The sequence below is a fragment of the Sturnira hondurensis genome, unplaced genomic scaffold (assembly GCF_014824575.4).
Source record: "Sturnira hondurensis isolate 20B ecotype Veracruz unplaced genomic scaffold, ASM1482457v3 Scaffold0014384, whole genome shotgun sequence".
In the NCBI taxonomy this organism is placed as follows: domain Eukaryota; kingdom Metazoa; phylum Chordata; class Mammalia; order Chiroptera; family Phyllostomidae; genus Sturnira; species Sturnira hondurensis.
The window spans coordinates 29,022,619-29,037,568 of NW_028087015.1; the positions used below are offsets into that span (position 1 = coordinate 29,022,619).

Sequence of the window (14,950 nt, forward strand, 5' to 3'; positions counted from 1 at the left end):
GATTAGAGGTGGGCACTACTCCTCACCCCCATCCCACCGCCCCCTCCACACACACACACACACACACACACACACACACACACACACTCATCCCACTTGAATCTTGGGGGCAGGAACTCAGAAAACTTCCAGCGGAGGCAGCGCGCACTTGGTGCAGGACGCAGGAGCGAGCAGCCGGGTCCCCCTCCTGCTCTCCCGCGCCGCTGCCGCCAGCTCTCGCTACCAAGGAGGCGCGGTGCCACCCACTGCTCGTCCCCTGCCCGTGCAAAGTACCCGACCCAGGCTCAGCAGAATCCACCCATCCTCCCTTGCTTTCCGACTGCCCAAGGCGCTATTTGTTTTCTCTCTCTTTCTCTTTCTTGCTCTGCGAGCGCGGAGCGGGGGGGAAGAGGAGGAGGAATTCTTTCCCCGCCTAACATTTCAAGGGACACAATTCACTCCAAGCTCTTCCCTTTCCAAGCCGTTTCCGAAGTGCTCCCGGTGATCGCAACTCCTGATCCTAAACCGAGAGGGAAGCCTCCCAACTTCAAACCCTCTTTTTCTTCTCCCTCGCTTTCCTCCTCCTCTCCGCACCTCCACCTCCACCGCCACCGCCACCTCCACCTCCGGCACCCACCCACCGCTGCTGCAGCCACCAGCAGCGCCTCCTTCTCTCCTCCTCCTCCTCCCCTCTTCTCTCTTTTTGGAAGCCGCTGGACGTCCGGTGTTGATGGTGGCAGCTGTGGCAGTCTAAGCAGCAGCCCTCTCAGCACCCAGCTTTCTCTCATCCCGCCACATTCTCCAGCCCTATCCACCGCTCTCGCCAAAGGTGCTGGGCCGATTGGGGGCGGCGGAGGCGAAGCAGCTGCAGCGGCGTTAGCGGCGGCGGCGGGAGGCAGGATGAGCGCACGCGGTGAAGGCGCCGGGCAGCCGTCCACTTCTGCCCAGGGACAACCTGCCGCCCCGGCGCCTCAGAAGAGAGGACGCGGCCGACCCAGGAAGCAGCAGCAAGTCAGTACCGTCCCCGGGCAGGGTGGGAGCTCCAGCCCACCTCCGCTCTCTCTGCGAGGGCCCCGGAAAGCGCGGAAGTCCAGTCGCCGTGGCCGCCGCGCGCTGCCCGCCAGCAGGGGGGCAGGCTGCGGTGTCCCGTGCGCGGCTGAACCCCGGGGCGCCCGCGCCCCTCTGGACCGGGAGGTGGGGAGCCTCTGCCGGCAGCCGGACGGAGGAGGGAGGTGGGGTCGGGCAAAGCTCGTTCACGGATTTTCGCTATTGTGCACCCTTCTGAGTGTCTCGGTAGCTCCCGATGACTGAGCGCGGCCGGGGTCTGACAATCCGAGACTCCCCAGGAGCTTTCGGAGCCCCTTTGCAATTGTCCGGGGGGAAAAGAAGTGCCGGGGGGCAAGAGTGCTCTGGAGGGGCAGCGCTGGAGGAGCAGAGTTGGAGGGCCCGAAGTCCTGGGGGCCTTTGGCTCTTTCTCCCGCCAACCGGGACTGCTCGCGGGCCCGGGTCTGGCAGGCAGCAGCCGCCCCCCTGGCGCCTTCCCCAAGCTCTCGGTGGCCCGAGACTCGCGCCCTCCCGACAAAGAACTCGTGGGCCCGCCGGGTCCTCTCGGGGCTCTTTAAATGCGGCGCCGTCGCCGAGGTGTCCTTGGGAAGGGGCTAAAAAAGAGCCCGGGTCCGCAAAGGACGGGATTAGTTCTTTTGACCAAGGGCGCGATGGAAATTAATGTCCGAGAGGGTGCACCGTAGTTTAGGGTCACTTCCTCGCCAGGCGCCCAGTCTCCCTTATGCTCCTGGATCCCGCGCCTGAGAGCTTCAGACATTAAAAGTGTTACTTTAGGGCCATTGGCTGGGGGTTGGGAGGGGACGATCAAGGGGCACCCTGGACCCCGCGGAATGGAAGGTTTTGTCTGAGGATGCAACCAATTAAGCGTGCAGCCGGCGCTTGCAGGGCTGAGCGCAGCACCCAGGGCGGGGGGTTTTGTTCGCTGAAATTTCCAAGCCTTGGCGGGCATGGCTGGAGCGGTACTTGACTATTCAGAACATTTAAACTCCGCTTCCTCGAGCTTTTAAAACTTCTTCATTCCTTAGCCTTAAAGCACTTCCTTTATGGCAAATCGGCCGATTAGAAAATTATCCTAGAGTCCCAAAGCTGCCCGAGAGCAAGGTGGGGATATCGTACAATGTTTGCTTGCCAGCGCGTTTTTTTTTTTTTAAATAACTAAGAGGGTTGTACCTTTTTGAAATCATCAAAGGAAACAAGCCCATCTAGAGGCCCCCGAGCTTTCCCGCTCTGCCCAAGCAACACTTTATACCGCATTAGGATCCTGTTTTACACCTCCCAGGAAGTCTCTGCCCGTCCCCCCGCCCTTGTTTCCCACCCGCCACCCCGCTTTCTCTAGTTCTTCTAATTGCCTCCAACCTCCAAAAAAATAATCCAGAAGAAATTGCAGTGGGGTCTGGAGGTGATTGGAGGTTTTACCTTTGAGTTAAGGCAGAGTTCACAAAGAAAGGAAAATGTGTCTCCGAAGTGTTTGCTCCGGATGTGCCCACTGGCGCTCGTGGTCCCAAAGAAGCTTTCAGTAACCTTCCCCAGATTCTCTAAGTAGGATGCGAATTTTCATTGAAGACTTTCATGAGTTTTAAGCTAATTACTCTCATTTTAATCACCAAATCTGAATGAAATGAAAGTTGGTGATTCACTGGCTAAATATTGAGGAACTGGAATATTAATCATCGCATTCTCTTAACCACTTGAGTATTTACTACTTGGCATAGAAGCCATTTAAAGTTTTGCTAAACCTATTGATAGTTTCAATTTCTTCTTCCCACTTCTAGTCCAATTCACTCCCCCGCCTTTTGTTTTCCCCAGTTCAACCCCCTAGGAATTTAAAGAGTTTTCTCAAAAGAAAGTTTTGTAGAAATTGTTCATTTTTACCAAAAAATATTTAAATTTAGACTAGAGTCTATGCCTGGATCTCCAAAAGGAAGTGGAGAATTGAAGCAATTATCTAGATAATTCAAGCAAAACCTCCCACAACAGATTTACCATAATTATTTGGAAATTTTAAGGGGAATAGAGTTATTTTGAGTTGAAGAACTCGGGTAATTGCTCCAATACTCAATGTGTTGACTGGCAATGCAGATATATAGATGTGATTAAAAAGCATCACTTCAGTGGGGAAGATTGTTAGAATATTTATGATGTAAGCTTGGTATGTCTGTTTGAGATGCTAGTACAATGCTTAGTAGTATTTGTGTAACATGCTAATTGTTGAGTTGCCAAATGCATAACCATTCGACTTTTTCATTTCATAAATGTATGACTTTCTGTCTAGAACATGCAAACTTGTCACCCTTTGTTACTTTTGTAGGGTTGAAATAGAATCTAGTTTTCATATGTAAAATACAGTTTCCTCTTTGAACCCTTGGATTTAAAGTATAGTTATTTCCCCTTTCTGTAAACTCTGTACCCTCACCACTATTTATACTTGAACTGAATGTGTTCCAACAGTTTGGTGGAGCAACACATGAAAAAGTATAACTATAGAGTCAGGGTCAATTTCTTGCAGACATTCTTGCCACAACAGCATTTTTTTCCCCCTTACAATTAGGAGCCAACTGGTGAGCCATCTCCTAAGAGACCCAGGGGAAGACCCAAAGGCAGCAAAAACAAGAGTCCCTCCAAAGCAGCTCAAAAGGTGAGATTTCTTAAATCCTCCCAACTTTCTCAGTGACCACAGGAACTCCCCTGTAATTTTCCCATTCTAGATCCACACTTAAGGATTTGTCTTCACTTGGCTACCCCGAGACTCATTTCCTCCCCTTCATATTAGACTTCTAAGCAAGTGCTTAGCATAAAAAGTTCATGAAAAAGTTCATGAAGAGGCTTCCGTGTTGTTTTTAAACAAGCAATCACCAAATACTATGAAACCTAAAACGGATGTGGGAGGGGGAGGAGGGGGAGTGAGGAATGACACCATTAGGAATTGGGCCAGTTGTGAAATAGTTAAATACAAATCAAGACTATAGGTTTTGCAATTTCCTTTAAAAATAATAAAGATTAATTTACTTTGTGCTTATTTACAAGACTACTGCAGATCCAAATCCCCCTATTAAAGTTAAGTGCTTTGCCAAATAGACAATAATTAGAAGTAAATCCAATTATGGGATACTGGAAAATAAATTGTGAATTTTACAGTTGTAAATTTGATGATAAAGTGTACTGTTTATTTACAATAAGTTTGCAGTATAACATATCAAAATCTTCTAAAAAGTCTTTCCACTAGGTGGTATAGAAATGCTTTAAATGGGGCACAATGAAACGTTTTTCTTAAACAAATATTTGACTCACTGTATTTTGAGGGGCCAGGACAGGACCCAGTCAAGTACAACTTCCAGTGTTCTTCTTTATAAACCTTACATTTCAGTCTAAAATAACTTTATGTTGCTTTGTTTGAGGTAGTGAAGAGGAAATATCTCAGGGTCCACACTTGTATAGAGAAGTGAAGGTCACTATAAAATGCACATTTTTTTAGCTTTATAAATAAATATGAGAAATTTCTGTATTTTATCTGTAGGTTTGTTTGTTAGTTAAAAACAAAGTTTCAATATTCAGAAGTAAATTCTGATGTATTTTTGAGTAGATATGAGTGTACCATGTACGGTGTTTGTTACAAAGGACTGACAGGCTCCTCTTTGGGGGATTAGTGTTTTATGTGGTTTTCTCTATGATGATGGGCACTAACTGTATTATATGTGATGGGTTTTGTGTCGTAAACTGTCACAGCAACCAGTGATATGTATTTTGAGTGGAACTATGATTTCTTGTCTGTTTTACTTTCACAGTCCTGAACAGAGCTGAAGGGGCAGATTTCTCATATATTTAAATATAACTGCTTGTCAGAATGAAGATTTGTGACTCACATTCAATCAGTAAATTTTCAAGTAGTTCTGAACTACCCTGTCATTTAGAAATGAGAATATATAATCTTATATTTCTGACAATGAATACTTTCTGCTACATTTTATCTCATTTATTAAATTAACTAAAATGGCTAATTCAAAAGGGTTTTTTTAATGTTGCACAGTGTAGGATTTACCTAATTTGATTTTCTTTAATGAGGTGACAGGGGTATCTTGGTGGGTAGCTATCAAGGAGTTGGACCATGATGGACTTGTTCTGAAGAAAGATGCAGCATTATAATATCTCCCAGGAGGAAATACATAAATCTCATCATAAATGAAATATTTAAAATTTAAGTCAGAAAAGAAAAAGGAATTATCTTTCAGATTTCATTTGCATCACATGATTTCCAGAGAGTAAAGAGATGCTTGCATCATCACCTTTCGTTTTAGACAGTTTACCACTGACTAACAAAATCTTCACTGACAAGGAGAGCTGACACTTGTGCTAATTTACCACCTAAAACAAAATAACAAAAAAATCTGATCTCTTCCCAATGAAGGTTTAATTTCTTTTTTAGTTACTTTTATGATAGGCATCAACAGTGACCTTCACAAGCCACTCATCTCTGTGACAGTGCTGTATGCATATGTATTACAGCTTCCAAAACAAAATAGGCTTTCTTTTTCCCAAGGAAATACTTCTCTGACATTTTTCATTCTTCCAGACAAAATTATTTCACACAATTCTGTTATAAAAGTCACCCTTCTAATATAAGTGAATAAATATATTTTCCCATAACATGACTGTTACACTTCTTCAGCTTTATAAATTACCCTTCATTTGGAGAAGATAATACTTTGCAAAACAATGAATGACATTGATAAATTGTTCATGGCATGTGTAAACTTAAGGTATTTTCACTTCCAAGTCAGTATTTATTGAGTTTGTTACTACCCTATAGAAACATGATTATCGGACATATACTTATCAAACATATATTGTATTCTAACAAAACCTATGTTTGTAATGATTTTGAAAAGGGATCTTTTAAAGAAATAGCTATATTGTTCATAACATGTAAGGTAAATGTATCCTGCTAGGCTGACCAGAGTAGATATGAGAAGTCTTCTATGATTAACACATTGGATATTCTCCTGAGAACTAAGGCTCATCAAAATGAAAACTATATAACAAAAACTGGTAAGTATATATATAAGAGAATAGAACTCTGAAATTAGAGGAGATGCAGTAAACAGTGGAATCCTGAAGATATGTGTTTAAACTTTCTTGCAGCTTGAAGTTTGTTTACTTACAAAGTTTATGTTTGGTCTCAGTAACTGGCCTTGGGGCATTTGAAAACAAAACTGCTTGTTGGAAAATTAGCGATGTGAAATTTTACAATGCATGCAGAGTGTTGCAAGTCCAAGTATTTGACTCCTACATTAGCACTCACTTTAATTTCAGACCACATTCAATGTAAATTGACTTGTGTAATGTAAAACAAACATTTCTAAAGACACTGTTATGCTTGGAACTTTTAGAAGAGCAGATGATTCTTAAATCTTCCGATTTATATTCCATTATGACAAATTAATATAATATTCTTATATTCCATTATGACAAATTCTCATAGATGACCATTATGTAGCAGTCCTCTCATTCCTTAGAACTCCAATCTGAGTGCTCAAAATTTGTCCCCAAACAAGTTCCATATTGTTATCTTCATAAAAGAAACCAGAAGTTACTGTTTTCCTGAATACATAACTTATTCATGTGTGTGTCTGTGTGTGTGTGTCTTGACCTTTTTATTTATGTCTTACTTTGAGATACACCTGTGACCGGTTGCTTCTTAATTTCATTTTTGTTTTGTTTTGTTTTCTTCTCATGTTTGTGCTAGAGGGAAACACTTTGTATTTTCACATTACCCCTGTTTGGGGAAAAGAAAGATACCTTCTCCTTTATGTTAGGTTGAGGATTTTTGTTGCAGCTTGTTCATCGTGAGAGAAGTCTAAAGAGGTTGTCATTAATTCTCCAGTGTTTAAGGTCACAAGTCAAATTCATGTCTAAGTTTCAAGCCACTTCTCATTCGGGTACTTTTAGGGGAAAATAGATGAAATCAAACCTTAATAGAAGGAAATGGCATACAAAAAAGATATGAAGTGTGAGGTAGCCCTACTTCATAATGTCGTAGATTTTCTTGAGCTCATTTTTGACCAGACTGAGAGAGCAAAGTGCAGAATGAAAATGTCTAGATATATGATTCAAATAATATGTTTAGGTAAAGATTTAAGTTGTATCTTCTGTCTGTGCAAGCAAAGAAGGCCTGCTATTAATTGGATACTAAAAAGGCAGATTTGTGCTTCTTCTAATCACATTCCCAGAAATGTTCTGGATTTTTCATAAATGATTACTAACGCCAATCATAGATATTTTTGGATGAGAGGATGTGGGTTTTACTCATCATTTCAGGTACATGTTAGAGCATAATGCTGAGTGAGGACAAAATTTTTTTTTCAGAACAGTAGGCTCAATTAAAGAGAATAACCAAAGGCATCATTATAGGTAAGTTGGGGAAAGAAAGATGATTTTGGAAGTTATCGTACAATTCCAGCCTATGGTTTCTCCATCAGTAGTATGATTTATTTAATTATTTTAAAAGATTTTATTTATTTCCAGTGGGAGAAGAGGGGAGGGAGAAAGAAAGAGAGGGGGATAAATGTCAATCTGTTGTCTCTCACATGCCCCCAACCACAGACCTGGCCAGCCTCCCAGGCATGGAACCTGACCTGGAATCGAACTGGTGACCTTTTGGTTTGCGGGACTACCCACTGAACCACACCAGTAAGGGCTGTAGCTGGTATGATTTAGTGGGAAGGTAATTTCCACTGGGATCCAGGGCCCTATCTAAGTAGGTAGGGAGGTAGAATTAAGTAAATCCCTATTATTGTCTCCATAATCTTTATATTTTAGGCTGACTTGCCTAAACAATTAACTCATTTTTTTATCATTTCACGTTGCCAGGGAGGACCAAGCCTTATTGCATCAGTAAATTTTATCTGGCAATGCCTTTGAGTCATCACAGATTATGATCCAAATATAGGATGTTCAAGTGCATTTGAATTATTTTATGAAATAACTTTATTTCAAGGGAGTCATAATTCTCACTGTCTGCAAACTATGATTCTTCTCACCTTTTTTCATGGAAAACTCCTCATTACTTTGACCACAACCCTGACTTGTTTTTATCTCCAGATCTCAACAGGTGCTAAGGAGTGAAAACATACCGGATTGGTATTCCGTTGCATCTCAGTTCTTTCTTGCGAATGAATGGATGCTGGGAAGCATTTTATGTCAGTGAAGTCATGCAAACCTATCTTGTCTTGTTAGTTGACTTTCTGCAGTTTCCAGAGCTCACCTTGGAACCATATCACTTGGCCAAGGGTGAAACAAGGAATTTCACTCTTCTAAATTCTAAAATTTTTAGTTACGAATCTTTGTTCTGCCAACCAGGAGGAGAAGGGGAATGGAGGACCTATTGTATTCTAGGCTATTGTTTTATTCTCTATTGCTTTAATGCACTGAACAGTTTTGAGTGGCATTTTCTCATTGGTTTAGCGAGAGGTAGTGCAGTCATTCTCTTTTCTTGGGGACAGTTTGCTCAGAAGGTAACCCCTATGAACCCTTGTATCATTGATACTGATTTTTCTGATTATGGAAGAGGTCGACAGAGGGTTTAAAGGAAGGTAAAGTTAAACTTTGAAATAACTTCTCAAGTCATTTTGGCCTGGCTTTAATTTAGTGCCTGTCTAGGTGAAGAGCGGGCCGGTGTAAATAATGATATGGGAGTTGACAACGAGGGCTTCCTTGGGTAAAAAGAGCACAAACTTCAGTAGAGGATAGAATGATGGCAAGCTTGTAGCATCTTTTTAAGACTACAAATGGTTGCACGTACACTTAGAAACCCTTAAAACTGGATCATCAAAACGGTGAAATGAGAACTAGTCAGTGCTTAGTCTAATGGATGGGTCCAGGTGACTTTGATACCAGTGTACATTGATTTTACCCTGTTTATATTTTTAAGAGAACAACGGAAAGAAATAAAATGTGACTTTTTAAACTTTGGGTAGTTGGTTTCATCTGCTCCTAGGTCTTCAGGTCTTAGTCTTAAAATGATCTGTCTATCCATCTTTGCATACATACGTATTGTACTTATATACGTACACAGATACATGAAAACAAAACAAGGTCTACTATGCCTAAATATTCTTTTAGTTCTTTCTTGGGGGGCAGGTTGTTATTCAGAGGTACTGATTGATTAAGGATGGGAAAGTTCTGACTTTCATGCAATACCACAGTACATATAAAATATGATGAGAGCATTTAGATTAGCAAAAAATTAATAGCTGTCTAAGTTTGACTTAGAAGTCAGAACTGGACAGTTATCTTGCTTCCCAACCTCAGCTCCTGTCCATGTCTTTACAGGAAACTTGGAAATGTTTTACTTTTTTTTTAAGATTTTTTTTAAAGATTTTATTTGTTTATTTATCTTTAGAGGGGAAGGAGAGAGGGAGAGAAACACCAATGTATGGTTGCCTTTTGTGCATCCCCTGCTGGTAGTTAGCCTGCAAGGAACCGGCCTGCAACCCAGGCATGTGCCCTGACTGGGAATCGAACCGCAATCGTCTGGTTCGCAGGCCCGCGCTCAATCCACTGAGCTATGCCAGCCAGGGCAAGGAAATGTTTTACTTTTAACTACTCATTTGCTTCTCACCCCAGAAGGTTTTGATTTTTAAAAATTTGCCCATGGCTATTTTATTTTGTATGGGAGCCTCTCCCAGAAGAATAGAGCCTTTATTGCCTTGAAATTAAATTGGGTCTTAGTTCCACTACTTATGAATATGGGCAGATGGCTTAATCTCCCAATTGTGGAAGAGGGGAAGTCATAGGGGCCATACTTAAGATGATGCTCAAAAAAATCACTATGGAATCTTAAAAACTTGGAAGGTGTTTTTTAAGGGTAGCATTATGAAATGTGGGGGGAAGAAGAAATTAAATTTGAGTCTCTACTCAGTGCTGTCGCCCTTGTCAGGCACATTCCATATACATCGTCTTCTATCCTCTGGTGTAGACATTCTGGTCTTCATTGCACAAGTGGGAAACTGACAGACCTTGTGTTCAAACCCTAGCAAATGGTGGCTCCTGGATTTGGATTCAAATCTCATTCTAAAGCTTAGGATAGTTCCTCTGCTATAGATGTCAAATATTTCATAAACCATTTGCTAGAATGTAGACTGTTATCTCCAGTAACCTGAAATGCAGGTTGGAAGTCAGGTTTTGAGATACCTTTGGAGGGCAGCTCCACAAGCTTGGACTGCAGAAGCACTTTAGCTGATACCCACAGACTTCGGGCTCCCTGATAAACCACAGGGCTAGGCTTGGGGAGATCATAAGGCATCTAAAAGCTTTCTCGTTTATTAAACGAAGGAGCTAGATTTTTTAAAGTCCTACCCAGAAGTCCTACAAAGTTGTAGCATTCTGATAGCAAGAAGGAAACAAGACATATACATGATATAAACAGCAGTGTTTCTATTTTTCCTTCCTTCCCTCTTCAGCAAATATGTAGGGAGCGTATCTTGTGCTCCAGACAAAGCACTGTTTCCAAATGCAAGAGTTGTGTTTGTTTGATGAATTTCCTTTCTTAATTACTTTTTAAGTGCAGAGTGCATTTAAAAGCCTGGAGAAACCAGGACTTCTTAGAGAGAGAAATAACTACATTTCCCATTTGACATTCCTCCCAGTCCTCATGAACTTGCTTCTAAGCATATTATAAAATTAAAGATACAGTTCTGAATCTAAACTTTAAAAAAAGTCAATATGAATGAAGACAAGCAAGGAAGAGGCATCACTTTTAACAAGATACAGTAAGGTAGCTGCGTATATTAGTATAACAGTGCTGATCATAGTCTGAAATTTCAATTCTTGCAAATGTAGCATTTCCACCCTCACCCCACCTCTACACCCGCCCCCCCCCCCCCCACCATGAGCAGGAAATACTTAGACTGAATTTTTGTCTCAATTCATTCAGGGTTTGCAGTTCAGAACCAAATTCTTCTCTGACAGAGGAAAAACAAATATACACTTCCACGGGTATTGCATATGTTGACATATTAAACAGAAAAGAAGCCCCCAAAATGTTTTGTTTGTCCTCTATTGAAAAATAATATCCCGAAGAGCGTTAAATACAGGGGAAAAAATTAAAGGCTGTGTTCTTCAGTATGTAAAAACCCTGAATCTATGCTGGTTTATAAACTAAAATCCTAACTTGTTTTGCAGGCTTTGTGAAGTTTGATCAGAATGATTAAATAATGTGGGTTTTAAAGAACAATGAAAACCTCCCAGATCGACGCCACACAGCACAGCTAATGCGTTTCTCCTAGATGTAGTCTCAGAAGAGGGTTTCAGTTTACATGGAGCACGGGCCGAAGATCTCGGAGCAAGTTTGCTTTTAACAAATCCAAGGGACAGTCGTGATATTTTGCCCTTTCGCTAGTGGTGTGAATTTTGTTTTTGAAGAGGCTTTTTTTTTTTTTTGTAAATGAGATGCTCATTTTAAAATCCTTTTATTTGTAGGGCTTTCTCTCTGTTGGAGAGATTTGCTTTCTCTGACTTTGAAATGCAGTGAAACCCTCTTAGAAAACAACCTTCTCTTCAACAGAATTTAGATACACCCTGAAACATAGCAACTGTGCAGAGGGAGCCTGGTGTTGCTCTGCTAGTCTTGAAGGTCAACAGCCGCCTCCCCTCAACTCCACCTATCATCGCCATGCACGCTAGGAAGGATTTCTATCTTCTGTGTTGGTGTAATTTACTACTGGGTAAATTAGGCTCCCAAAGACTCACTCAGACACTGCTTCTGTATTAGGGAATTTTGTACTTCTATAACTCACTATGTACTAGCCAAAGGGTTTCTTAAAAGCTTCATTCTAAAGGTGACGGGTGTAATGGAATATTTGCATAGACTGAGCCTTCTGTGAGATTGGACTAACCTAAAGGAAAACTTTCCCTTTTAGAGTTCCATCTTATTAGAAGGGGGGGGGACATTTCTTGAGCACCTCATTCGTGGTGGGCACTTCACTCCTCACAGGGGGCATTATCTCCATTTCACATATAAAATCAAAGTGGGTTTTTCAGGGACCAGTCCAATCTAAAGCTATAATGTCAGAGCAGGGGTTTGCATCTAAACTTTCCAAAGTGGAGCTTGTGTTCCTCTTAAGGTAGCTCCCTCTCTCCCTGAGACAACACTCAGCAAGAGGGTACGATTCAGTGGACCTTCTTGGCTTTCACTTAATCTACTTCATGTCCTCATGACTGACGTTAAGACATTGCCACCAACCCCTGACAATGAGTGACTCCTTTGTGCAGCTGCCGAAAAGTAGTCAACCGCCATTCAAAGTGCCCAGTCCGATGGTCAGATAGACAAAGGCCCCAGCAGGCTTCCTTCAGTTTGGGGAAATTAGCCGAATCAGTGGGGATTTTAGTTAACTAAAATATCTCCTTATGGTGGCAAATGCCCAAGGAAAGGCAGCAGCACTGTTGAGAGTATAGGAATCGGTCCTTAGAGCCCCGCCCGCAGAACTGGGATCAGTTCCCAGATCTGCCATTTCCCTACCAGCTTTGTGTGTGACCTTGAGTTATTTACCTCTCCTGGCTGAAATCTAGTTGCTCATCTGCAAAATAAGAAAAAACAACCACTTTGTAAGGATTAAAATAACATGTGAATGACTTAGCCCTTTGGGGTATTTTAGATACTAAATAAATGTGAACTAACGTGATTATTGAGGGTTTGGGTTAGTTCATGGGACCTGTTGGATACTAGTGCCAGGCCAGGAAGGTTCTTGGTGAGAAATCCTGTGGCTTGTTTTGTTTGTTTGTTTGTTTCTATCTTTTATCTATCTATCCATCTAATCTATCAGCTGTCTCCATCTATTTTTACCCGAATATTGAATCGAGAAAGAGGAGATTCTCGTTTGGCAGGGTAGACAAGTATAAAAGGTCATTTTAGTATCAATGTATGAAGGAACCTACTGGCTGCCACCCCAGGTAACCAAAGTAAAATGCAAAACAAGCTATACTGACTCAAGCTGCCTAAGTTTTCTTTATCCTGTTTTTATAGAAGGAGTATGTGATGTGTGTATGTGTGTGTGTGTAAGGGATGGTAAACACAGGGAAATTACTTAATAGACAATGTTAAATTTAGATTCAAAAGGGAAAAAATACCCATGATACTAGAAGAATCTTCTATGAAGTAAAGCAGTGAACAATTCTCAAGGTGGTTAGATCTGTGTTAAGTGTGGAATTATAGTTAATGTACATATTTGTTAGTTATTATTTTTAATATCCATAGTTTTCATTTCAGAGACAAATACTGATGATTTCTTCCAGTACTTTTTCCCCTCTGTTTTAGGTGAAATGATTGATAAGTGATTCTTTTTTGGTAAAGAAGAGGGAATTAACTGCAGAAATATGCAGAAGTTCTTTTCATCAGAATTTTATGTCTTATTTACATTTAGACTTGGTTTTGACTAACAATATAGGTAGAAGTGCTTTGTAAATTATAAAGCAGTACATCAATATTAATTTTTGTAACTTTAGTGACATGGAGAGGAAGCCATCACTTAAGAAACATTCATTTTCTAAAATACTTTATACAACTATGGGTATATGTAAATAATTTTTTATTATGGATAAAAATAAAAGAAACTCATTCCAGGGGTGCCTTTTAGGGTGAGGGTTGTATAGGTATCTATTTACATCATACAGTGGAGAACAAAGAAGAAGAATCAAAAATGGAGAAGACGAACCTAAAGAGAGGAGACTGGTAAAACAATCTTAATACCACCTCTGCAGACTGGAACAGACTTGCTTGAAATGCGTGCCTTGGTGCAGCGCTTATAAATAATGTCAAGTAGGAAACCGCATGATTTCCTCTTTCATTTTGCAGAAAGCAGAAGCCACTGGAGAAAAACGGCCAAGGGGCCGACCTAGGAAATGGGTGAGTAATAAGATACAATTTTTATTTTTTCCTAATAAAAAGTGTCTGTTTCTTTAAATGAAACCTGTGCTTTATTTTATCAATTACATGAATTGGTAATCTATGGTTCCATGAATCTTTGAAAGGGTTAAGGCAAGGGAAAGATTATCACCACCCTTACCTACCATTAGGCTCCAGGAGTTTACTCAGAACACTTTTCTTTCCTAGGAGTGACTCCTTTTTCTCTCTCTTATCAATATGAAAAGAGTCTCCACTCTTCCTTCAAGTGGGGTAACAATGAGAGGACTTGTTCAGTGGGTTGTGTAATGAAGGTTAAAGGCTATTATGAAACCTTAGAAGCTGATTACAAATGGAGATAAAGTTCAGATGAAATGTGTTTGAGATAACTTTTTAACGTTTTTTTGTTCTTTTTTGTTTCCTTTGTGGCTTTGCCCTCTTAGACACATCTCATTTTCTAGGTGGTTTGTGTTTTTCGCCCCCGTATTGGCTTTGTTAAGAAACCAGGTTTTAATTTCCAGTTTTTCTTGCTTCCCTTAGTCATTCTTATATCCCGACGGTATCAACAGTGGTTTCCGTGCAAGTGCGCTTGACCCTCGGGCAGACAGATCTATTTGAGGCCAGAAATTCAGTGACCGCTTAAGAGCTTTGCTCATTTTACCACTTGAACTTGTTCCCTTTGCTGCTACTCTGCCATGCTCTTTTGGTTTGTCTTTCCCACGGACAGAAGAGAAAAGTCTTAACAGTGAATAAAACCATTTCTCAAGGAAAAGAAAGGCGTCCTCTATACCCAGTATCGTCCGGGATGGGATCCTTGCCTTTCCCTGTCTCTCTTCCTTGGCTTATGCTTCATGCTTCATCTTTTTTAAAGGGTTCTTTGCTGCTATGCTGGATTATATTTTCCTGTTAGTTTGCCATTTCTTCACCTGAAGTTCTCCATCACTTTTTCTTTATACCTAGGTATTGCCTTTCATTTAATTTATTCATCTTGTATTTTTTTCCCCTCTGCTCAAC

The 14,950-nt window shown here is 41.1% G+C and overlaps 1 protein-coding gene across 1 annotated transcript in view; it reads left to right on the top strand.

The window, feature by feature from the left end:
• Window positions 1–394: 394 nt before the first annotated feature.
• Window positions 395–14,950, top strand: part of HMGA2 (high mobility group AT-hook 2) — a 127,956-nt gene continuing 113,400 nt past the window's right edge. The window contains exons 1-3 of the mRNA XM_037062801.1: window positions 395–990; window positions 3,593–3,679; window positions 13,889–13,939. Coding sequence (XP_036918696.1) covers window positions 880–990; window positions 3,593–3,679; window positions 13,889–13,939 — 249 coding nt within the window. The 5' untranslated portion in view covers window positions 395–879. The remainder of the gene's footprint in view (window positions 991–3,592; window positions 3,680–13,888; window positions 13,940–14,950) is intronic.